Source organism: Physeter macrocephalus, chromosome 8 (assembly GCF_002837175.3).
Source record: "Physeter macrocephalus isolate SW-GA chromosome 8, ASM283717v5, whole genome shotgun sequence".
NCBI classification, from domain to species: domain Eukaryota; kingdom Metazoa; phylum Chordata; class Mammalia; order Artiodactyla; family Physeteridae; genus Physeter; species Physeter macrocephalus.
This window is the reverse complement of record NC_041221.1, coordinates 62,555,123-62,580,936: the sequence shown is the minus strand read 5'-3', so window position 1 is coordinate 62,580,936 and position 25,814 is coordinate 62,555,123. Positions and strand designations below refer to the sequence as shown.

At 38.4% G+C, this 25,814-nt stretch overlaps 1 protein-coding gene across 1 annotated transcript in view; it reads right to left on the bottom strand.

Annotated features, from left to right (window-relative positions):
* Positions 1–927: 927 nt before the first annotated feature.
* RAB3C (RAB3C, member RAS oncogene family) overlaps positions 928–25,814 on the bottom strand; it is a 300,910-nt gene continuing 276,023 nt past the window's right edge. The window contains exon 5 of the mRNA XM_007103926.2: positions 928–1,345. Coding sequence (XP_007103988.1) covers positions 1,158–1,345 — 188 coding nt within the window. The 3' untranslated portion in view covers positions 928–1,157. The remainder of the gene's footprint in view (positions 1,346–25,814) is intronic.

The window sequence follows — 25,814 nt, the reverse complement described above, 5'->3', positions numbered from 1 at the left end:
CCTAAGATTTTTCTGTAACTCTCAGCTCCAAAGAGAGGTCTCTGAGTAACTTAAGCATGTTTAAAGGCTTACAGAATGGGGATATGCCTTAAAGGTATAAATACTTGGATTGAAAAAGATTAGAGATGATAATTGTCTTTTCCTCAATCTGAGAGCCATGGAGATACTGTTTAAATGACTTCTAGCCAGGTAAAAGAACCTAAGGAGGTGCAAGCAGAAGGCAATGTTTGGGGAAGCAAGCCTACATCCTATGGGAAGAGGGGCTCCAACAAGCTTCAACTTAACCTCTGTTCCAAGAGTTGGTGATTGTTCCAGAAAGTCGTGGTGGTATATGTCATGGGGGGAGCTCAGGCCTTGGAATCCCAGGGCTACTCATATCGTTCTTGGTTAAGACACTTGTTACACAACACATTCCCCAGATACCTCTGTCTGTCTGTGCCCTCAAATATTCAGAATGTTGGGTAGTGCAGTCTTGGGTTAGGTATTCCTTATTTAAACATCTAAACTAAGACTACTGTTAAAATCTACTTCCAGTCAGGTAAATATTAATCTTTTGGTAAATTTGCAAGGGCCTTAAACAATATTTCAATTTCTTTATAGTCAATGGTCTTCTCAGTTATAATAACACTGAAAAATAGATACTTTTCCTGAACAGTAAACCAACCAGACCCACGACAGTCTCCCTAATCATGAGTAACATTTCCGCTTGATTTTCGATTGAGAGTAAAGCAAATAAGGTCTGCTGAGCTCTCGCCCTGCTCATACCACACACACAACCAATTTCTTGGTTATCATCCCTACAAGTGAAGAGCATAATTTGAACCCGTAGCCTCAAACTCAGTTGTACTGAAATTATAATCGGAGGTCCCAGCAGTAGCTTAATCTAAGAAACCTGAAACAAAAAGAGCCTAGGAGACAAATAACAAATCACATGCAAACATCAGATGTTTATAGATGGATAGTCCTTACAAAGTTAAGATCACATATTTGCCACTTATTAACACCGGAAATCTCCCCGGAATTGAATGCATGTTCGAGCCACAGACATCAAAGATTTCCCTCAAATAATTATTAGGCAGTATAAATGAAGGCTAATTGACCATTTATAAATGCTATTTTTAGCAACCAACCCCTCTGGAGCTGCCTGTACTGGGACACTAACAGCCACAGTTGGGCTGCGGTGGAGGAGGGGTTTCCCTGAGCCTCGTGTTCTGCTTTGCGGCAGTGATGGCTGGATCTGTCTCCAAACTCTCGGACATTTTGTCGCAGATGATATCCACGAGACGCTCAAATGTCTGCTTCACATTAACGTTATCCTTGGCACTTGTTTCAAAAAACTCAAAACCTGGAAGAAACACAAAGAAACACAGCTTGGTCACTTCATATTTCTGCGGAAATTAAACGGGACATGGTGATGGTAGGACGGCAGTGGCTGGTAGGTTTGGTTTGGGTGGGAGATGAGAGGCAGGATGAGGTGCCATTTGAACAAATGCTACCATCTTGCTATCCATTAACAAAAATTATAAAGTGGAATTAGCGATGTTCACATCTTATTTTTCTCTAGACAAAAAAAAAAAAAAAAAAAAGTCTTGGCACGAGTTAGTAAGGATGACATGGAGAATCCTTGACACAGTCTGTCTCTGCCATCTCTTACTACAAGCCCTGGATCAGCATTCGGCCTCTTCTAACCTTTTCTAGGTCTGGGGTTATTTGGCTTTTTTTTTCTTTCCTCATTTCAGATTCTACCAAAATTATTAATTTTCATTTTTTCTTTAACCTGAGGCTTAGAAGACTTCATGTTCATATTCTGCTGTGAAAGGGACTCCCAAACTCCCACATAACGCAGCTCTCACTTTTTCCATGGCTGTCCTACTGCTGCCTAGTAAAGCGTTTGAGGGTAGGCCTTTGGTAAATTTCCAGTATTTAACTGGACATAAGGTGGCACTAAAGAATCATTGGATTTACCCTGCGCCTGCTTCAACCTCCTTTAGGAAATTTGAGTGGTGTTAGCCTACAGCCCTCCAGGGCTTTGTATACCATTGCAGCTAGCTAGCTACTGGTGCCGATTTTTCCATATCTTCTGTTACCTGTCAGCAGCAATGTTTTATCAACATCTGGGGCAGGACGCGATAAATTTCAAATAAGCTGCCAGAAGTGCAAGAAGTTACCAAAAAAATGCAGTGACAGTTTCACGCGTTGACTGATGTGTCACTGTACCTGGGTAGAAGCAGCCTTAGTACGCTGCTCTGTACACAGCCTTGTCACTATTGTTTGCATTCACATTCCACGGGCTGTGCTTGCCAGTCAGTTGCCATGACAACCTCCCCACTAGGCCAGCCAGAGATTGCTCTGGTCCATCCGGGGGGATGTTGATTTAGGATGTATTGGGTTGAACACAGAAATGCTGTCCCAATCCATTCTGAATTTTACACCCTATAAATCCTTCTGGTTACATCTGGCCCTATCTCTGAGGAGCCACATGGATTCAGAATGATTAAATCATGTGATTTCATCCCAGCTCCTGGGGCCAAAAGAGAAAAAAATGGATTAATATTTTGAATCCATGTCAAACTCACTCTCATGAGCTAGAAATACTTATTTTCTTAAGCAGTATTGAAGATAAACAACAACAAGCAATTTTCGTGAATTAAAATTTCTAATTTAGTTAAGATAGATGACTACATCTGAGCTCGAATTTCTCTAGTTACTGTGTATTCTATTGTTAAAATCCGAGCGAGTAACCACAGGATTTGAGCTGAAGGAGCCAGCATGAATTAAGCCAGGTTCTATAAAGTAGCAGTGACTATTTCAAGCCCTCTTTGCCTTGTATTTCCCTTTCATGTTTCTCTCTGGACAGTGTTTATATAGCTCTCTTAAATGTCTAATTTCTTTACAAAAAATGTTATCTGGCATCAACAGAATTCTCTTTTCTAATGTTTGCAATCTATAGGGCTAGATCATTCACCTTTCAACAATTTGATCCAGATTTTGGAAAGCGCAATTGCTTAGATCCACACTTGCCTAGATGTCAGAACTATTTGCATCCTTGTGGGGATTTTCTCAGTGTTAACAGGAGGGTGCTTTAAGTCACAAGATACCAAAACCCCACTGAAATCAGGATCCCTAAATGAGACTTTGTGACAAATTATGGGAATTTTTTTCTCCAAAGGTTTCATTTTTCTCTCATCGCTTCTGCTGACACATCTTTTATTTATTAGCATGATTTGGGGGAAGGCACTGAACTTGAAGGGTATCATAAAAGATTTGGCCGTTGTAAAACAAACCACAGTAATCCATGCAAACCTTTATCAAATGTGATTCTTTTAGTCTGGGCTTAGAGACACACGTTGTTGCTGGTGTACAACTTAAGGTCAGTAAAATGATCCTTGAGCCCAAGAGGCAGAATGCTCTGTGTCTTGACCTTAACCTGGAACCCCAGGAAGAGAACATATTATAACAGCCCTCCATTTATGCAGAATGGCTGGAGAAGGAGGTGCCATAATGTGGTGAGAGGGATGGATTGTCAGATGGGAGATTTAGCCACAGGAGCAATACTTACTGGCTTTGTGACCATGGGAAAGTCATGTTTTTATTCTTATGTTCCTTATTTATGACATTTGTCTTACATTAGGCTCAAATGAGAAAATATATGTAAAAGTGCCAAGCAAACCAGAAAATGCTATTATATAATTATATAATTAAATAATACTATTATTATAACAACAGTAATAGTAAGAAACTAACATTTGGGTGGTTACTGTAGAACAGGTACTATTTAAAACACTGTATCTGTAAGGTAGGTGCCAGTATTTTCTCCAAATTATTGATAAGGAAATAGAGGCACAAAATGGCTGAGTACTTTGCTCATTTACTTGATCAGCCAGTAATGGCAAAGCTGGCATTTGAACTAAACCTGAACACTCTCCTCCTCCTTCAGATACTCTGCAGAGCCTACTGTTTGGTTCAAGTTGAATTGGAAGTTCTATGTTAAGTAATACAACAAACTTTCATCAATTTACATAGACAGTGATTAACTAGATTTAACACTCCGGGTGAAACATATGAAACATCTCTTCTTAATGATTCCAAAGGTACTCTGGTATTTTGTGCTGCTTAAGGTTCATCAAGGTGGCCATCAGGACAGCTATATGTCTATAGAGAAATATGTGAAAGGTTCTGGAAATTAGGCCTCCTCTCATTGACCAAATGTGCTGTTTGTCATAAAATAAGATATTCAGGATCAAACTCAACATCATTATTTTAGCATACAGTTGTTTGGATTCAGGGCAAAGCAAGTTTACCGTGCAATAAATGATTCCCCATCCAGGGGAATCAGTATCTTCATCCAAGCAACTCTATGTGCGACCACACTCCACACCTATGGGTGTCCGTGGTGTTTAAAGCTCATGGACTAAATTGTAACCACAAGTTCAAACACTTCAGCCTTTATTCTTCTATTGAGTCATTGTTGGGTTTTATGGCCATTACCTCCCAATGTATCATACTAACTTCAACTATAGCAGCATGACCTTGTTCTTAGAAATATTTAACCTCCCATTCATACACATGAACATCAGTGGAAAGCCATCACTTCAGTCAGTGATCCCTAGGAAACAGTCTTTTTCATAAAATTTGAAGATCATTTCCAATTTACTGTGATTCGGCAGATCAAATAAGTAGCCCAAGGTCACAGAGCAAGCTGATTGTGAAGGGTGACACAGATCTCCTAATAAATAGGTTACTGATTTAGCCTACAGCCTTGGACACCTGTCCCTCAGACTATATCATCCTGTAGTAATAATTGCAGCATACACATGTTTTCATCAACAAATCAGTGAACACTTTCAGGAAATCACAGAAACACTAATCATCCATTCTAATTTCTCTCTGGCACAGATAGCACTGTTCCAAGCTGGATAAGCCTTGCACCATGGTTCAGAACATCTTTTTTTTAAAAATTTTTATTGGACTATAAGTTGATTTACAATGTTGTGTTAGTTTCAGGTATACAGCAAAGTGATTCAGTTACGTACATATATACATTCATTCTTTTTCAGATTCTTTTCCCATATAAATTATTAAGAATATTAAGTAGAGTTCTTGCTGGTTATCTATTTTATATATAGTAGTGTGTATATGTTAATCCCAAACTCCTGATTTATCTGCTGCCACCATGTTTCCCCTTTGGTAACCATAAGTTTGTTTTTGAAATCTGTGAGTCTGTTTCATAAATAATTTCATTTGTATTTTTTTAGATTCCACATATAAGTAATGTCAACACATATTTGTCCTTCTCTAAGTGTCTTACTTAGTATAATAATCTCTAGATCCATCCATGTTGCTGCAAATGGCATTATTTCATTCTTTTTTATGGCTGAGTAATATTCCACTGTATATATGTACCACATCTTCTTTATCCATTCCTCTGTCAATGGACAATTAGTTGCTTCCATGTCTTAGCTATTGTAAATAGTGCTGCAATGAACATTGGGGTTCATGTATCTTTTCAAATTATGGTTTTCTCTGGAAAAAAAACCAGGAGTGGGATTGCTGGCTCATATGGCAGCTCTATTTTCAGTTTTTTTAAGGAACCTCCATACTGTTCTCCATAACAGTTGTACCAACTTGCATTCCCACCAACAGTCTAGGAGAGTTCCTTTTCTCCACATCCTCTCCAGCATTTATTGTTTGTAGATATTGTGATGTTGGCCATTCTGACTGTTGTGAGGTGATACCTCATTGTAGGTTTGATTTGCATTTCTCTAATAATTAGTGATGTTGAGCATCTTTTCATGTGCTTTTTGGCCAACTGTATGTCTTCCTTGGAGAAATGTCTATTTAGATCATCTGTCCATTTTTTGACTGGGTTTTTGGTTTTTTGATAAAGAGCTGCATGAGCTGTTTGTATATTTTGGAGATTAATCCCTTGCTGGTTGCTTCATTTGCAAATATCTTCTCCCATTCTGTGTGTTGTCCTTTCACTTTGTTTATGGTTTTCTTTGCTGTGCAAAAGCTTTTAAGTTTCATTAGGCCCCATTTGTTTATTTTTGTTTTTATTTTCATTACTCTAGGAGGTGGATCCAAAATGATACTGCTGTGATTTATGTCAAAGAGTGTTCTGCCTATGTCTTCTTCTAAGAGTTTTACAGTGTCCAGCCTTACATTTAGGTCTTTAATACATTTTGAATGTACTTTTGTGTATGGTGTTAGACAGTGTTCTAATTTCATTCATTTACGTGTAGCTGTCCAGTTTTCCCAGCATCACTTAGTGAAAAGACTGGCTCTTCTCCATTGTATATTCTTGCCTCCTTTGTTGTAGATTAATTGACCATAGATACAAGGGTCTATTTCTGAGCTTTCTATCCTGGTCCATTGACACAGCAATTTGTCTTTGCTCCAGTACCATACTGCTTTTTTTTTCTAATTTTATTTATTTTTTTGGCTGCGTTGGGTCTTTGTTGCTGTGCGTGGGCTTTTCTCTAGTTGTGGAGAGTGGGGACTACTCTTCGTTGCTGTGTGTGGGCTTCTCATTGCCGTGGCTTCTCTTGTTGTGGAGCGCGGGCTCTAGGCGCGCCGGCTTCAGTAATTATGGAGCGCGGGCTCAGTAGTTGTGGCGCGTGGGCTTAGTTGCTCCATGGCACGTGGGATATTCCCGGACCAGGGATTGAACCTGTGTCCCCTGCACTGGCAGGAGGATTCTTAACCACTGTGCCACCCAGGGAAGTCCCTACCATACTGTTTTGATTACTGTAGCATTATAGTATAGTCTGAAGTCAGGGAACGTGATTTCTCCAGCTCAGTTTTTCATTCTCAAGAATGCTTTAGCTATTTGGGGCTTTTTGTGTTTCCATACAAATTTTAAGATTTTTTGTTCTAGATCTGCAAAAATTGCCATTGGTAATTTGACAGGGATTGCATTGAGTTGGTAGATTGCACTGGGTAGTATAGTCATTTTGACAATATTGATTCTTCAAATCCAAGAACATGGTGTGTCTTTCCATCTGTTTGTCTTCAATTTCTTTCATCAGCATGTTATAGTTTTCAGGGTACAGGTCTTTTGCCTTCTTAGGTAGGTTTAGTCCTAGGTATTTTATTCTTTTTGATGTGATGATAAATGGGATTGTTTCCTTAATTTCTCTTTCTGATCTTCCATTGTTAGTGTATATAAATGCAAGAAATTCCAGTGTATTAATTTTGTATCCTGCCGCTTTTCCGAATTCATTGATGAGCTCTAGTAGTTTGCTGGTAGCATCTTTAGGATTTTCTATGTATAGTATCATGATACTATATACTATACTATACTGTTTGTCTTCTGCAAACAGTTTTACTACTTTTCCAATTTGGATTGCTTTTATTTCTTTTTCTTTTCTGATTGATATGGCTAGAACTTCCAAAACTATGTTGAATAAAAGCGGTGAGAGTGGGCATTCTTGTCTTGTTCCTGATCTTAGGTTCCTGATCTTAGAGGAAATGCTTTCAGTTTCTCACCATTGAGAATGATGTTTGCTGTGGGTTTGTCATATGTGGCCTTTATTATGTTGAGGAAGGTTCCCTCTATGCCCACTTTCTGGAGAGTTTTTATCATAAATGGGTGTTCGATTTTGTCAAAAGATTTTTCTGCATCTACTGAGATTATAATATGGTTTTTCTCCTTCAGTTTGTTAATATGGTGTTTCATATTGATTGATTTGCATATATTGAAGAATCCTTGCATCCCTGGGATAAATCACAATTGATCATGACATATGATCCTTTTAATGTGTTGTTGGATTCAGTTTGCTAGTATTTTTATTGAGGATTTTTGCATCTATGTTCATCAGTGACATTGCCCTGTAATTTTCTTTTTTTGTGGTATCTTCATCTGGTTTTGGTATCAGGGTGATGGTAACCTCAAAGAATGAGCTTGGCAGTGTTCCTTCCTCTGCAATTTTTGGGAAGAGTTTGAGAAGGATAGGTGTTAGCTCTTCTCTAAATGTTTGATGGAATTTGCCCGAGAAGCCCTCTGGTACTGGGCTTTTGGAAGATTTTTAATCACAGTTTCAATTTCAGTGCTTGTGATGGGTCTGTTCATATTTTCTATTTCTTCCTGGTTCAGTCTCGGAAGGTTGTACCTTTCTAAGAATTTGTCCATCTCTTCTAGGTTGTCCATTTTATTGGCATAGTTGTTTGTAGTAGTTCTTATGATACTTTGTATATCTGTGGTGTCAGTTGTATCTTCTTTTTCATTTCTTTCTTTTTTAACATCTTTACTGGAGTATAATTGCTTCACAATGGTGTGTTAGTCTCTGCTGCATAACAAAGAGAATCAGCTATACATATATCCCCATATCCCCTCCCTTTTGCATCTCCCTTCCACTCTCCCTCTCCCACCCCTCTAGGTGGTCACACAGCACTGAACTGATCTCCCTGTGCTATGCAGCTACTTGCCTCTACTGTTTGATATTTGGTAGTGTATATATGCCCATGCCACTCTCTCACTTTGTCCCAGCTTACCCTTTCCCCTCGCAGTGTCCTCAAGTCCATTCGCTATATCTGCTTCTTTATTCCTGTCCTGCCCCTAGGTTCTTCAGAACCATTTATTATTATTTTTTAGATTCCATATATATGTGTTAACATACAGTATTTTTCTCTTTCTGACTTACTTCACTCTGTATGACAGCCTCTAGGTGCATCCGCCTCACTACAAATAACAAGTTCATTTCTTTGTATGGCTGAGTAATATTTTGTCATATATATGTGCAACATCTTTATCCATTCATCTGTCGATGGACACTTAGATTGCTTCCATGTCCTGGCTATTGTAAACAGAGGTGCAATGAACATTGTGGTAGACTCTTATTGCATTATGGTTTTCTCAGGGTAGATGCCCAGTAGTGGGATTGCTGGGTCATATGGTAGTTCTATTTTTACTTTTTAAAGGAACCTCCATACTGTTCTCCATAGTGGCTGTATCAATTTACATTCCCACCAACAGTGCAAGAGGGTTCCCTTTTTCCCACACCCTCTCTAGCATTTATTGTTTGTAGATTTTTTGATGATGGCCATTCTGACTGGTATGAGGTGATACCACATTGTAGTTTTGTTTTGCATTTCTCTAATGATTAATGATGTTGAGCATCCTTTCATTCGTTTGTTGGTAATCTGTATATCTTCTTTGGAGAAATGTCTTTTTAGCTCTTCTGCCCATTTTTGGATTGGGTTGTTTGTTTTCTGATATTGAGCTGCATGAGCTGCTTGTATATTTTGGAGATTAATCCTTTGTCAGTTGCTTCATTTGCAAATATTTTCTCCTGTTCTGAGGGTTATCTTTTCATCTTGTTTATGGTTTCCTTTGCTGTGCAAAAGCATCTAAGTTTCACTAGGTCCCATTTGTTTAGTTTTGTTTTTATTTCCATTTCTCTAGGAGGTGGGTCAAAAAGGATCTTGTGATTTATTTCATAAAGTGTTCTGCCTATGTTCTCTTCTAAGAATTTTATAGTGTCTGGCCTTACATTTAGGTCTTTAACCCATTTTGAGTTTATTTTTGTGTATGGTGTTAGGCAGTGTTCTAATTTCATTCTTTTACATGTAGCTGTCCAGTTTTCCCAGCACCACTTATTGAAGAGGCTGTCTTTTCTCCATTGTATATTCTTGATTCCTTTGTCAAAGATAAGGTGACCATATGTGCGTGGGTTTATCTCTGGGCTTTCTATCCTGTTCCATTGATCTGTATTTCTGTTTTTGTGCCAGTACCATACTGTCTTGATTACTGTAGCTTTGTAGTATAGTGTGAAGTCAGGGAGCCTGATTCCTCCAGTTCCATTTTTCTTTCTCAAGATTGCTTTGGCTATCATGATCTTTTGTGTTTCCATATAAATTGTGAAATTTTTTGTTCTAGTTCTGTGAAAAATGCCCTTGGTAGTTTGATAGGGATTGCATTGAATGTGTAGATTGCTTTGGGTAGTATGTTCATTTTCACAGTGTTGATTCTTCCAATCCAAGATCATGGTATATCTCTCCATCTGTTTCTATCATCTTTAATTTCTTTCATCAGTGTCTTATAGTTTTTGCATACAGGTCTTTTGTCTCCTTAGGTAGGTTTATTCCTAGGTAGGTTTATTCCTAGATATTTTATTCTTATTGTTGCAATGGTAAATGGGAGTGTTTCCTTAGTTTCTCTTTCAGATTTCTCATCATTAGTGTATAGGAATGCAAGAGAATTCTGTGCATGAATTTTGTATCCTGCTACTTTACCACATTCATTGATTAGCTCTAGTAGTTTTCTGATAGCATCTTTAGGCTTCTCTATGTATAGTATCATGTCATCTGCAGACAGTGACAGATTTACTTCTTTTCTGATTTGGATTCCTTTTATTTCTTTTTCTTCTCTGATTACTGTGGCTAAAACTTCCAAAAGTATGTTGAATAACACTGGTGACAGTGGCAACCTTGTCTTGTTCCTGATGTTAGAGGAAATGGTTTCTGTTTTTCACCATTTGAGAACAATGTTGGCTGTGGGTTTGTCATATATGGCTTTTATTATGTTGAGGTAGGTTCCCTCTATGCCTACTTTTCTGTAAGGTTTTTTATCATAATGGTGTTGTTGAATTTTGTCAAAACATTTTTCTGCATCTATTGAGATGATCATATGGTTTTTCTCCTTTAATTTGTCAATATGGTGTATCACATTGATTGGTTTGCGTATACTGAAGAATCCTGCAGTGTCTGCTGTTACTTCTCCCTTTTCATTTCTCATTCTATTGATTTGAGTGTTCTCCCTTTTTTTTCTTGATGAGTCTGGCTAATGGTTTATCAATACTGTTTATCTTCTCAAACAACCAGCTTTTAGTTTCATTTTTCTTTGCTATTGTTTTCATTTCTTTTTAATTTTTTTCTGACCTGATATTTATGATTTCTTTCCTTCTGCTAATTTTGGGGTTTCTTTTTTGTTCTTTAATTGCTTTAGGTGTAAGATTAAGTTGTTTATTTGAGATTTTTCTTGTTTCTTGAGGTGAGATTGAATTGCTATAAACTTCCCTCTTAGAACTGCTTTTGCTGTGTCCCATAGGTTTTGGGTTGTCATGTTTTCGTTGTCGTTTGTTTCTTTTTTTTTAGGTAATTTTTTATCTCTTCTTTGATTTCTTCAGTGATCTCTTGGCTGTTTAGTAGTGTATTGTTTAGCCTCCATGTGTATGTAGTTTTTACAGATTTTTTCCTGTAATTGATATCTAGTCTCATAATGTTGTGGTTGGAAAAGATACTTGATACGATTTCAATTTTCTTAAATTTATCAAGGCTTGGTTTGTGACCCAAGGTAATTAAGTTGTTTATTTGAGATTTTTCTTGTTTCTTGAGGTATGGTTGTATTGCTAGAAACATCCTCCTTAGAACTGCTTTTGCTGCATCCCATAGGTTTTGGGTCATTTTGTTTTCATTGTCATTTGTAGGTAATTTTTTATCTCTTCTTTGATTTCTTCAGTGATCTCTTGGCTGTTTAGTAGTGTATTGTTTAGCCTCCATGTGTATGTAGTTTTTACAGATTTTTTCCCGTAATTGATATCTAGTCTCATAATGTTGTGGTTGGAAAAGATACTTGATACGATTTCAATTTTCTTAAATTTATCAAGGCTTGGTTTGTGACCCAAGGTACGATCTATCCTGGAGAATGTTCCATGAGCACTTGAGAAGAAAGTGTATTCTGTTGCTTATGGATGGAATGTCCTATAAATATCAATTAAGTCCACCTTGTTTAATGTATCATGTAAAGCTTGTTTCCTTTTTATGTTCATTTTGGATGATCTGTCCATTGGTGAAGTGGAGTGTTAAAGTCCCCTACTATGACTGTGTTACTGTTGATTTCCCCTTTTATGGCTTTTTAGCATTTGCCTTATGTATTGAGGTGCTCCTACGTTGGATATATAAATATTTACAATTGTTATATCTTCTTCTTGGATTGATCCCTTGATCATTATATAGTATCCTTCTTTTTCTCTTGTAATAGTCATTATTTTAACGTTTATTTTGTCTGATATGAGAACTGCTACTCCAGCATTCCTTTGACTTCCATTTGCATGGAATATCTTTTTCCATCCCCTCACTTTCAGTCTGTATGTGTCTCTAGGTCTGAAGTTGGTCTCTTGTAGACAGCATATATACGGGTCTTGTTTTTGTATCCATTCAGCCAGTCTATGTCTTTTGGTTGGAGCATTTAATCCACTTACATCTAAGGTAATTTTGGATATGTATGTTTCTAGTACCGTTTTCTTAATCGTTTTTGGTTTGTTATTGTAGCTCTTTTCCTTCTCTTGTGTTTCCTGCCTAGGGAAGTTCCTTTAGCATTTGTTGTAAAGCTGGTTTGGTGGTGCTGAATTCTCTTAGCTTTTGCTTGTCTATAAAGTTTTTAATTTCTCTGTCAAATCTGAATGAGATCCTTGCTGGGTAGAGTAATCTTGGTTGTAGGTTTTCCCTTTCATCACTTTCAATATGTCCTGCCACTCCTTTCTGGCTTGCAGAGTTTCTGCTGAAAGATCAGGTGTTATCCTTTATCCTTATTGGGATTCCCTTGTATATTATTTGTTGCTCTTCCCTTCCTGCTTTTAATATTTTTTCTGTGTATTTAATTTTTGATAGTTTAATATGTGTCTTGGCATGATTCTCCTTGGATTTGTCCTGTATGGGACTCTCTGTGCTTCCTGGACTTGATTGACTATTTCCTTTCCCATATTAGGGAAGTTTTCAACTATAATCTCTTCATATATTTTCTCAGTCCCTTTTTCTCTTCTTCTGGACGCCTATAATTCGAATGTTGCTGCATTTAATGTTTTCTGAGAGGTCTCTGAGACTATCCTCAATTCTCTTCATTCTTTTGTCTTTATTCTGCTCTGCAGCAGTTATTTCCACTATTTTATCTTCCAGGTCACTTATCCATTCTTCTGTGTCTGTTACTCTGCTATTGATTCCTTCTAGAGAATTTTTAATTTCATTTATTGTGGTGTTCATCATTGTTTGCTCTTTAGTTCTTCTAGGTCCTTGTTAAACGTTTCTTATATTTTCTCCATTTTATTTCCAAGTGTTTGGATCACTGTTGCTATCATTACTCTGAATTCTTTTTCAGGTCTGGTGGGTTTTTACCTTGCTCTTTCATCTGCTGTGTATTTCTCTCTCTTCTTATTTGCTTAACTTACTGTGTTTGGGGTCTCTCTTTGCAGGCTGCAGTTTCGTAGTTCCCATTGTTTTTGGTGTCTGCCCCCAGTGGCTAAGGTTGGTTCAGTGGGTTGTGTAGGCTTCCTGGTGGAGGGGACTGGTGCTTGTGCTCTTTTGAATGAGGCTGGATCTTGTCTTTCTGGCGGTCAGGGCTACATCTGGAGGTGTGTTTTGGGGTGTCTGTGACCTTAGTATGATTTTAGGCAGCATCTCTGCTACTGGGTGGGGTTGTGTTCTGTCTTGCTAGTTGTTTGGCATGGGATGTCCAGCACTGGAGCTTGCTGGTTGTTGAGTGGAGGTGGGTCTTAGCATTAAGAGAGAGAGATCTCTGGGAGGGCTCTCACCGATTGATATTATGATGTGCTGGGGGGTCTCTGGTGGTCCAATTTACTGAACTCGGCTCTCCCACCTCAGAGGCTCAGGCCTGACACCCAGCCAGAGCACCAAGACCCTGTCAGCCACACGGCCAGGTATGTGGGGAGTTTCTTGCCTTTTGGGAAGTCTGAGGTCTCTGTCAGTGTTCAGTAGGTGTTCTGTAGGAGCTGTTCCGCCTGTAGAGGTATTTTTGATGTATTTGTGTAGAGGGAGCTGATCTCCATGTCTTACTCCTCTGCCATCTTGAGGGTCCTCCCTCATTTCTATTTTTATTGATTTGAGCCCTTTTTTCCTTGCTTGATGAGTCTGGCAAAAGGTTTATTGATTTTGATTTGTCTTTCCACAGAGTCCGCCTTCATTGATCTTTTCTACTGTTTTCTTCATTTCTATTTCATTTATTTCTGCTCTGATCTTTATGATTTCTTTCCTTCTACTAACTTTGGGTTTTGTTTGTTCTTCTTTCTCTAGTTGCTTTAGATTTAAGGTTAGGTTGTTTGAGATTTTTCTTGTTTCCTGAGGCGAGGTTGTATTGCTATAAACTTCCCTTTTGGAACTGCTTTTTCGCTGCCTCTGATAGGTTTTGGATCATCATGTTTTCATTGTCATCTGTGTCTAGGTATTTTTTTCATTTCCTCTTTGATTTCATGAGTGATCCATTGGTTATTTAGTAGCATATTGTTTAGCCTCCATATGTTCATGTTTTTTAGTTTCTTTTTTCCTGTAATTTATTTCTAATCTCATAGGGTTGTGGTTGGAAAAGATGCTTGACATGATTTCAATTTTCTTAAATTTATCAAGGCTAGATTTGTGGCCCAAGATATGATCTATCCTGAAGAATGTTTCATGTGCACCTGAAAAGAATGTGTATTCTGCTGCTTTTGGATGGAATGTTCTACAAATATTAAGTCCATCTGGTCTAATGTGTCATTTAAGGCCTGGGTTTCCTTACTGATTTTCTGTCTGGATGGTTTGTCCATTGATGAAAGTGAGGTGTTAAAATCCCCCACTACTATTGTGTTACTGTTGGTTTCTCCCCTTATGGCTGTTAGCATTTGCCTTATATATTGAGGTGCTCCTATGTTGGGTGCATACATATTTACAATTGTTATATCTTCTTCCTGTATTGATCCCTTGATAATTATGTAGTGTCCTTTGTGTCTTACAACAGTCTTAATTTTAGTCTATTTTGTCTGATATGAGTATTGCTACTCCAGTTTACTTTGGTTTTTTGGTTTTTTTTTTTTTTTTGCAGTACACGGGCCTCTCACTGCTGCGGGGCTCAGTGGCCATGGCTCATGGGCCCAGCTGCTCCACAGCATGTGGGATCCTCCCGGACCGGGGCACGTACCCATGTCCCCTGCATTGGCAGGCGGACTCTCAACCACTGCACCACCAGGGAAGCCTCCAGTTTTCTTTTGATTTCTATTTGCATGGAATATCTTTTCCCATACCCTCACTTTCAGTCTGTATGTGCCCCTCAGTTTGAAGTGAGTCTCTTGCAGACAGCATACATACAGGTCTTGTTTTTATATCCCTTCAGCCAGTCTATGCTTTGATTGGAGCATTTAATCCATTTACATTTAGGGTAATTACTGATATGTATGCTCTTATTGCCCTTTTGTCAATTGTTTTGGATTTGGTTTTGTAGGTCTTTTTTCTTCCAGTATGCTTTTGTTCTCTTGTGATTTGATGACTACCTTTAGTATTAGGTTTGGATTCCTTTTTCTTTTGTGTGTACTATTGTATATTTTTGGTTTGCAGTTCTCATGAGGTTTTGATATAGCAGTCTATAAATAAACAAGAGTGTTTTAAGTTACTGGTCTCTTAATTTCCAATGCACTTCCAATATCCTGCATTTGTACTCTCCTCTTCTGATGAATGCTGGGTTTGCTATCCTATTTTTTTTTTTTCCAGTACACAGGCCTCTCACTGCTGTGGCCTCTCCCGTTGCAGAGCACAGGCTCAGTGGCCATGGCTCACGGGCCCAGCTGCTCCGCAGCATGTGGGATCTCCCTGGACTGGGGCACAAACCCGTGTCCCCTGCATTGGCCGGCAGACTCTCAACCACTGCACCACCAGGGAAGCCCCTGATATCCTATATTTGTGTGGATGATTTCCTACATTTACTGTATGTTTGCCTTTACTCGTGAGCTTTCCCATTCGTAATTTTCTTGTTTCTAATTAGTTTCTAATTATGGCCTTTATTTTCCCCACCTAGAGAAGGTCCCTTAGCGTTTGTTGTTAGGCCAGTGTGGTGGTGCTGAATTCTCTTAGCTTTTGCTTGTTTGTAAAGCTTTTGAGTTCTCTGTCGAGTCTGAACGAGAGCCTTGCTGGGTAGAGTACTCTTGTTTGTAGGTTTTTCCCTTTCATCACTTTATCATGCCACTCCCTTCTGGCTTACAGTTTCTGCTGATAACCTTATGGGGATTCCCTTGTGTGTTGCTTTTACTGTTCCTCCTTGGGTTTATCTTGTACAGGACTCTCTATACTTCCTGGACTTCTGTGAGTGTTTCTTTTCACCTGTTAGAGAAGTTTTCAGCTATAATCTCTTCAAATATTTTCTCAGGCCCTTTCTCTCTCTCTTCTCCTTCTGGGATCCCTATAATGTGAATGATGGTGCATTTAATGTTGTCCCAGGGCGAGGCAGCAGTGAGAGGTGGTACAAACGAGATTTCACTCTTCTGCCCAAGGGATGTGATCCTACACCCTGACATCATACCAGTAGAAGTCTACCTGCAGTAGAATCACCTGAAGTACTTAAAAGCTTTTAAACTTCACCCCCAGACATACTGAACTGGAATCGTGAGGAGGAGAAGGGCCTTGAATATGCCCTTTAAATAGCTCCTTAGGTGGTTTCTTATGCACACAAAAGGTAAAGATTCACTAGCCTCTCTACACCTATGTTCATTACAGCATCATTCACAATAGCCAAAAGGTGGAAGCTAACCCAAGTATCCATCAACTGATGAATGGATAAACAAAATGTGGTATATACATACACTGGACTATTATTCAGCCTTAAAAGAAATTCTGACACATGCTACAACATGTATGAATCTTGAAATCATGCAATGTGAAATAAACCAGTCAAATTCAGAGAGACTGAAGGTGGAGGGCCACAGTCTGGGGGAGGGAAAAACAGTTGTCATTTAACAGGTATAGAGTTTCACTTTTGCAAGATGTTCAGGGGATTGGTTGCAAAACAAAGTGAAAACATGCTGAACGGTTCACTTAACATAAAATTTACCATGTTAGCCATTTTTATGTGTATTTTACCAAAATTAAAAATAATCTTAGTAATAAATGCCTCTATTAAGATACAAGAAGAATCTCAAACTTAATACCTCAAGAAACTAGAAAAAGAAGAAAGAACAAACAAAGCCCAAAGTTAGTTAGCAGAAGGAAGGAAATGACAAAGATCAGAGTTGAAATGAATGAAGTAGCAACAAACAAAAATAGCTGGTTCTCAGAAAAGATAAGCAAAATTGACAAACCCATAGTTAGACTCGCCAAGAAAAAAGAGAACTCAAACCAGAAATGAAAGAAGAAACATTACCACGCAATACAAAGGTACAGAAGAGACTGCCATGAAAATTATATGCCAACAAATTGGACAACCTATGTTTCTAGGAATTTATCCAAGATGGAACCATGAAGAAATATTCTGAACAGAACAATTACTAGTAAGGAAACTGGGTCAGTCATCAAAAACCTCTCAACAAATAAAAGCCCAGGACCAGATGGCTTCACGGGTGAATTCTGTCAAAGAAGAATTAATAGCAACACTTCATTTTATGATATCAGCATTACCCAGATACCAAAACCAGACAAGGACACAATAAGAAAATTACACATCAATATCCCTAAAGAACAAATCTTCAACAAAATATTAGCAAACTAAATTCAACAACACATTAAAAGAATTTTATACACTGATTAAGTGGGCTATATTCCAGGGATGCAAGGATGATTCAACATATGCATATCAACATGATATACCACAAGAACAAAATGAAGGATAAAAATCATGGTCATCTCAATAGGTGCAGAAAAAGCATTTAACAAAATTCAGCATCCATGTATGATAAAAAAAAAACTCTCATAAAGTGGATATAGACGGACTGTACTTCAACATAATAAAGGCCATATATGCCCAGCCCACATCATACTCAATGAGTAACATAATACTCAATGGTGAGAAGCTGAAAGCTTTTCCCCTAAGATCAAGGAACAAGGCAGAAATACCACCTCTTGCCCCTTTGATTCACCATGGTAGTGGAAGTTTTAGAGAAATCAGGCAAGAAAAGGAAATAAAAGGCAGCCAAATTGGAAAGGAAGGAGTAAAACTGTCACTACCTGCAGATGACATATTAAATATACAAAACCCTAAAGACTCCATCACAAAACTGTAGAACTAATAAATTCGGTAAACTTGCAGGATACAAAATCGATTACAAAAATCTGTTTTGTTTGTATTCACTAATAATCAGAGAAATTTTTTAAAATCCCATTTTCAATTACATTAAAATAAATTTAACCTAGGTGGTGAAAGATATGTATACTGAACTGCAAGACATTAATGAAAAAACTTGAAGATACAAATAAATGAAAAGATAGTTTATGCTCCTAGATTGGAAGAGTATTGTTAAAATGTCCATACTACCCAAAGGAATCTACAGCTTCAATGAAATCCCTATCAAAATTCCAATGGCACTTTTCACAGAAATATAACAAACAATCCTAAATTTTATATGAAACCACACAATACACCCCAAATAGTCAAAGCAATCTTGAGCAAGAACAAAGCTAGAGGCAACATGCTCCCTGATTTCAAACTATATTACGAAGCTATAGTAATCAAAACAGTATTTTGTGGCATAAAAACAGACACACAGATCAGTGGAAAAGAGAGCCCAGGAAGAAAACCATGTAGATGTGGTCAATTTATAACAAAGGAGCCAAAAGTATACAGTGGAGAAAGGACAGTCTCTTTAATAAGTGGTGCTGAGAAAACTGGACAACCACATGGAGAGGAATAAGACTGGATCACTAACTTAGACCATACACAAAAATTAACTCAAAATGGATAAATGATTGAACATAAGATCTAAAACTATAAAACTCCTAGAAGAAAACATGAGCAGTAAACTCCTTGATAATGGTCTTGGTGATGATATTTTAGATCTGACTGTAAAAGCAAGGGCAACAAAAATAAACAAGTGGGACTACATCAAATTAAAAAGCTTCTAAGGAAACCATCAACAGAATGAAAAGGTAACCTACACATATCAATAGCAAAAAACAAAACAAAACAATCTAATTAATGAGCAGAGGATCTAAACAGACATTTTTCTGATGAAGACAAACAGGTGGCCAAGAGGTACATGAAAAGATGCTCAACATCACTAATCAGGGAAATGCAAATCAAAACCACAATGAGACATCACCTCACACCTGTCAGAATGGCTATTATCAAAAACAAAATAACAAGTGTTGGCAAGAATGTGGAGAAAAGGGAACCCTTGTGTACCGTTGGTGGGAATGTCAATTGGTGCAGCCACTGTGGAAAACAGAATGGAGTTCCCCCCAAAATTAAAAATAGAAGTACTGTATGATCCAGCAATTCCACTTTGGGTTATTTATCTGAAAAAACCAAACAATAACTGGAAAACACATATGCACCCTCATGTTTATAGCAGCATTATTTACAATAGCTAAGACATGGAAACAACCTAAGAGTACATAGATTGTGTGAATGAATTTTAAAAATGTGATGTGTGTATATATGTGTACTTATATACGTATGTATATATATATACACACACAAAATAGAACATTATTCAGCCATATAAAGATGAAATCTTGCCATTTGCAACAACATGGATAGACTTTGAAGGCATTATGCTAAGTGAAATAAGTCAAACAGAGAAAGACAAATGCTGTATGATCTAATTTATATGTAAAATAAAAAGATTAAGTTCAGAGATACAGAGAACAGATTGGGGGTTGGCAGGGTAGGCAAAATGGGGGTCAAAGAGTACAAACTTCCAGTTATAAAAGATTTACTATACTTATACACTGCTGATGGGAGTGTAAAATGGTGCAGCCTCTTTGGAAAACATTCTGACAGTTTCTCAAATAGTTAAACATACTTATTTTATGACCCAGCAATTCCACTTCTAGGTATATTACCACGAGAAATGAAAACAAACGTCCACAGAAATGTTTATAATAGCAATAGTTATAATAAACAGAAAACAGCTTGAGTGTCCATCAACTGATGAATGGATAAATAAAATGTGGAATATGCATATAATGGAATACCTTTCAGCCATAAACTACTGATACAGGTTACAATGTAGATAAACCTTGAAAACATTATGTTAAGTGAAAGAAGTCAGACAAAAAAGGACTACATAGTATGTGATTCCATTATATATCACAGGTCCAAAACAGGCAGATCTATGGAGTCAGGAGAAATGGGAAGTAGACACTAATGAGCATAGCATTTCTTCCTGGGGTGATGAAAATTGATTGTGGTAAATGTTGCACAGCTCTGTGAATATACTAAGAACCACTGAATTGACCACTCTAAATGGGTCAATTGCATGGTATGTGAATTAGATCTCAAGAAGGTGTATGTATATATGTATTTATTAAGAATCACTGTTTTAAATGAAATGAATGAGAATGTATGTTGTCCAGCAAAGATCTCTCCAGAAGGAATCTCCATGCCTTATTGGGGAACCATTCCACCGATAAAGGATTCTGTCAATCAGAAAATATTGCCTCATGCCCAACACAAACCTTTCAAACAGGTATTTGTCCATTGTTTTTGCTCTAGCCTCGGTGGAGATGACAGAGAAGCTGCTTATCAGGGAGGACATTTGAATACATTCTGGTGAATATGAGGAAGACGAACCACACTCAGCTTGGCTGCTGGCACCACTCTCTCTACTTGGCTCCCTGAAGGTCAAGTGAGTGCCGGGTCCCACAGAAGTCTGGCACTTTTTCAGACCAATACCCACACAGGGTAGCTTAAGGCTGAAAGCATGCTTCTCATTAAGGTAGCAGGTACCGGGAAGGCTCCCCTTGGCACCTGAAGAGTACTGAAATGTCACAGCACCCCACAAGAGACTCTGTTCCCCTTGCAATTGTACTGCATTAGTGGTAATAATCACAACTCAAATATTCAAATATTGAGCATTAACTACCACCTTCTCAGTCTTTTCATATTCCCATGCATCAATGGCTATGCCATGTTGTGAAATACCATTTGTTTCCCTAAGACATTCTGGGGAACTGTTTCTCTTTCTCCGCCCCAGGAAAATCCTAAACACCCTTGGGGCACTATGACTGTTTTCAGCTTCATTTTGAGAGAAAAAAATTACAACTGTTTTTTCGTTCCATAAAAATCATAGTGCAGTATATCATTTTCATCTCTAATTGTTAAAAATCTATGATCTGTCCTTAGGTTTCTATTCCCAAACTCCTAAATGAGAAGACTTTCTAGTTGCAGTTTCAGTGTCTTATCTTCCCTTTCCTGTGGAGTTGAATGAACCAGAGCAGCAAGGAAAGGTCATTCTGTTGCCAGGTGGGTGACATTTGGGCCAGATCTTGGGAATGCTGAGCAGCACAACAAGCTATGGTATTAGCTTGTTCCCTGCTGGGCCCCAGCCTGGAGACAGACTTTAGAGGAATTGATAAGGATTTTGACCCACTTGCCTGAAGAAGGGCCACAGAAAGCAGACAAAAAGCTGGCGAATGGGAGTTCAGCCAAAGGTCTGTGTTGCTAAAATAAAAGGCCAAGTATTCTAGTCTTTGAGTCCTTGCCCTTAGCCAGGCCTGACTAGTTGGTAGCTTTCTCCTGCTTTGTTACTATTCTGAAACTATGCAAGGATCATTCCTGCTGAAGGTAGAGGTTTCCTCCTGGTCCTTCCCTCTGCAGATATTAGCTTAACACAGTTCCTATGTGGGAAAAGCTCAGATAAACAATACAGAGGAAAGGAAGCTTTCTGAGCTTGCTGGTGTAGCAGCTGCCCGTGCTACAGTTCATCACTCAGTCAATCCACCCCCAGAATCCTGCACTCAGCGAAGCTTGTCCACTCTCCATCTGTTGTAGAGACTCAACACAAGCCCATTGCAGCTGTGCCCATGTGAGTTATCTCTTTGAATCATTGTCCTTCACCCTTTCCCCCTTCCCAATCCAACCTACTCTTCAAGACACAGACTCCTGTATGTTATATCTGGTCCCCAGACTTAACACTTTATTTTGAACTTACCTTTAAAAATCTAGATTTCTGGAGTGGTATCACCAAGATGATGACACAGGTCATTCCTGACTTCATTCCTTCACAAGGGGAACAACTAACAACTATTCATGTAATAAGACACCACTGAGAAAATCCTAGAACACGTGGAAGAGGCTGAAGCACCACCCCCTGCACCCAGAGAGCCAAGACAGACTGCATTAACAGGGTAAGAAGAGCAACTACATGCTGATTGTATTGTTCCTCCCCCAGGCTGATACAGCACCACACCAAGAGCTTATACTTCTTCCAGTGGGAAAGAGAGCCCAGGGTGGACGTTCAGCTTCCCCAGTCAGCTTCCCCAGTATTGTGGGTTGCTTCTTAGGAGCCTCCGTTCCACACACATCCCACAAGGGATGGCAAGGGAATGTGTAAGGCTCAGCCACTGGGAATCTGATTGTGATCATGTGCAGGGAGAGGCTCACAACAACCAGCACTTGGATCTTGACAGATTGAGTTCCTATCTGCAGCACCCAAGTAGCAGTCCCAGCCAGTGGCTTTGCTCATCTGTGGAGCCAAGATGGTGGTGCAGTCTGACCAGGGAACACAGCAGGGTATGGTTCTGCTTGACACAGGTCCTCAAAGAGCTTTCTTTCCCTGCAACTCGGCCTTCCCCCACTCAGGCACGAGAGCTGAGTCATAGCCTGGCTCACTCCTGAACGTAGCTCCCGGCACTGCCATCAAAAAGGCTGGTCAGAACAACTGGAAGCTGCATAGCCCAACAACACTTGAGCAGAGAGTGTGGCAGGCAGAGTTGGTCTTCTGCAAAGACTGTCAGCGGTCCTGTATGGCTTGGGAACTTGGGATGTGGGTTGGCTTGAGATAAGACCAGACGTGGATCTGGTTCTCCTTTTTCATCAGGGGAGGGAAACTAATTCATAGCTCCACCCATTGCTGAATATAGCCTTCAGCCCACTTGATCAGGGTACCTAACCAGAGCATATGGGGAGTTGTGCAGCCTATCTAATAGCCCTGCTTACATTGGCACTTAAACAGAGAGCACAGCCTATGGCTTTCCCCATCTTCAGAGAGAAAAACCAGTGGCCCCATTTGGCCAGGGAATTCACTGTACAATCTTGACAGATTCAGGTTTCTAAACAAGCTGTACCACCTCTGGGGTATGTCCTGCTATGCTGCTGTGGCAGAAAAGTTAATTCATAATACCATCTATTGCTGAGTATAGTGCCCAGTTCCAACGATGTAAGAAGCATGGCCAGAGAACCCAAATAAATACAGAGCCCACCCTGTAGCCTGGCTTGGGCAAGGAGCCAAGCCAGCAGCACACACCCACGCTCCAACCTCAGAGCTTAGGCAGTGGCTTCACACCAAGGATGCTGCCAAGAGACACATCCAGAAACCCAAACTGAGCTGACTGGTGAACTCTCTTTGCCAAAGTGAACCTATAAAGTTTGGATGAGGAAACTGTTTACTCAAATGTGCTGATACCAGTGTAAAGAATTAAGGATCATGAAAAATCAGGTAAACGTGACACCACCAAAGGAAAATAGTAAGGCTCTAATAATTGACACTAAAGCAATGGAAATCTATGAACTGTCAGACAAATCAGAACAGTCCTCTTAAAGAAGTTTAGTGAACTACAGGAACACACAACTAAATGAAATTAGGAAAACAATGCATAAAAAAAACATGAAGTTCAACAAAAATAGTAAACTTCAAAAAACACATCATAGAGCAGAAAAATACTATGAACTAAAGAATTCAATAAAGAGCTTCAAAAGCAGACTCAACCACACAAAAGGAAGAATCAACAATGTAGAATACAGAACATTTACAATTACCCAGTCAGAGGAGCAAAAGGGAAAATGAGAAAGAGTACAGGAAGTCTGTGGAACTTATAGGATACAGTCAAAAGAAACAATATCCACATTATGGAAAGAGAAAGGAGGAGAAAATATATTTAAAGCAGTAATGACAGAAAACTTCCCAAACCTAGGGAGAGAAATGGACATCAAATCTATGAATCCTAAAGGACCTTAAGTAGATATACCCAAATATGGGTACATCAGACACATTTTAATTAAATTGTCAAATGTCAAAGATAAAGAATTCTGAAAGCAGCAAGAGAAAAGAAAGAAGTGACAAGGGAACACCCACAAGATTAGTGGTAGCTTTCTCAACAGAAACTCTTTTCAGTCCCGGAGACAATTAGATGATATATTCAAAATACTGAAAGAAAAACTTAGACAAAACAGACTTTAAACTAAAAATGGTACAAAGAGACAATGAGGGTCATTATATGATGATAAAGATGTCAATCTATAATGATATACAAAAATTGTAAGTATTTATGCACCCAACGTTGGAACATCTAAATATATAAAGCAAAAACTAACAGAGCTAAAATGAGAAAGAAATTAAAGTTGGGAATTTTAATATCCCACTCTCAACAATGGATAGATCATCTAGATAGAATAAAAAAAGCAGGATTTGAACAACACTACAGACCAAACAGACCTACACAGAGCATTCTATCCAACAACGGAATGCAGTTGAAAATCCATGTATAATTTTTGTCTCCACAAAAACTTAATACCCTACTGTTGACTGGAAGCTTTGCCAATAACCTAAGTTGATTAACACATATTTTGTAACTTATATGTATTATATGCTATATTCTTACAATGAAGTTAGATGAAAGACTTAAAATTATGAGAAGATATATTTACTGTACTACACTTCTCAATACCATATATTTGTCATCCATTTACAAGATAAATTGTATGTCAGTACCAACACACCAATATTGTCTTATATGATACAAAACACTGTAGATGTTATACTTATTACTAACACTAGAAATCAAAATGAAAAGATAATGTGAAAAAGTTAATGCATTAATAATGAAGCAGCAGCAACATGATTGCTTCATGGTAGCCTATCCTACAAACTAATAATTATAAAATATTTATGGCATATAATATTACAGTCATATTCATAATACAGTACTGGAAACATTTATTAAAAAATCCACTTACCAAGTTTCTCCAATTATGAGAGAGAGGGGCATACCGTATGGTAATGTAATACCATATTATTAATCTTATATTAAATATCACTCACCCAACTTCGATGTAAGGATAGATTAGTATTTAGATATATGCATTCATGACATACCTGACTTTTAAAAATATTTTTCAATATTTCTAGGCTATGTGGTTTGTCTGTGAGATTTCTCACATTGTTAAAAATCTCCAAAAATTGTTTTCAACATATTTATTTTAAAAAAGCAACATATAAGTGGACCCATGCACTTTATCATTTTTTTGCTTTAACATCCTTATTGGAGTATAATTGCTTTACAGTGCTGTGTAAGTTTCTGCTGTATAACAAAGTAAATCAGCTATACGTTCACATATATCTCCATATCCCCTTGCTCTTGCATCTCCCTCCCACCCTCCCTATCTCACCCCTTTATGTGGTCACAAAGAACCAAGCTGATCTCCCTGTGCCATGTGGCTACTTCCCACTAGCTATCTATTTTACATTTGGTAGTGTATATATGTCCATGCCACTCTCTCACTTCATCCCAGCTTCCCCTTCCCCTTCCCAGTGTCCTCAAGTCCATTCTCTACATCTGCATCTTAATTCCTGTCCTGCCCTGCCCCAAGGTTCTTCAGAACCTTTTTTATTTTTTAGATTCCATATATATGTGTTAGCATACAGTATTTGTTTTATTCTTTCTGAGTTACTTCACTCAGTATTACAGGCTCTAGGTCCATCCACCTCACTACAAATAACTCAATTTCATTTCTTTTTATGGTGAGTAATATTACATCATATATATGTGCTACATCTTCTTTATTCATTCAGCTGTCGATGGACACTTAGGTTGCTTCCATGTCCTGGCTATTGTAAATAGAGCTGCAGTGAACATTGTGGTACATGAGTTTTTGAATTATGGTTTTCTCAGGGTATATGCCCAGTAGT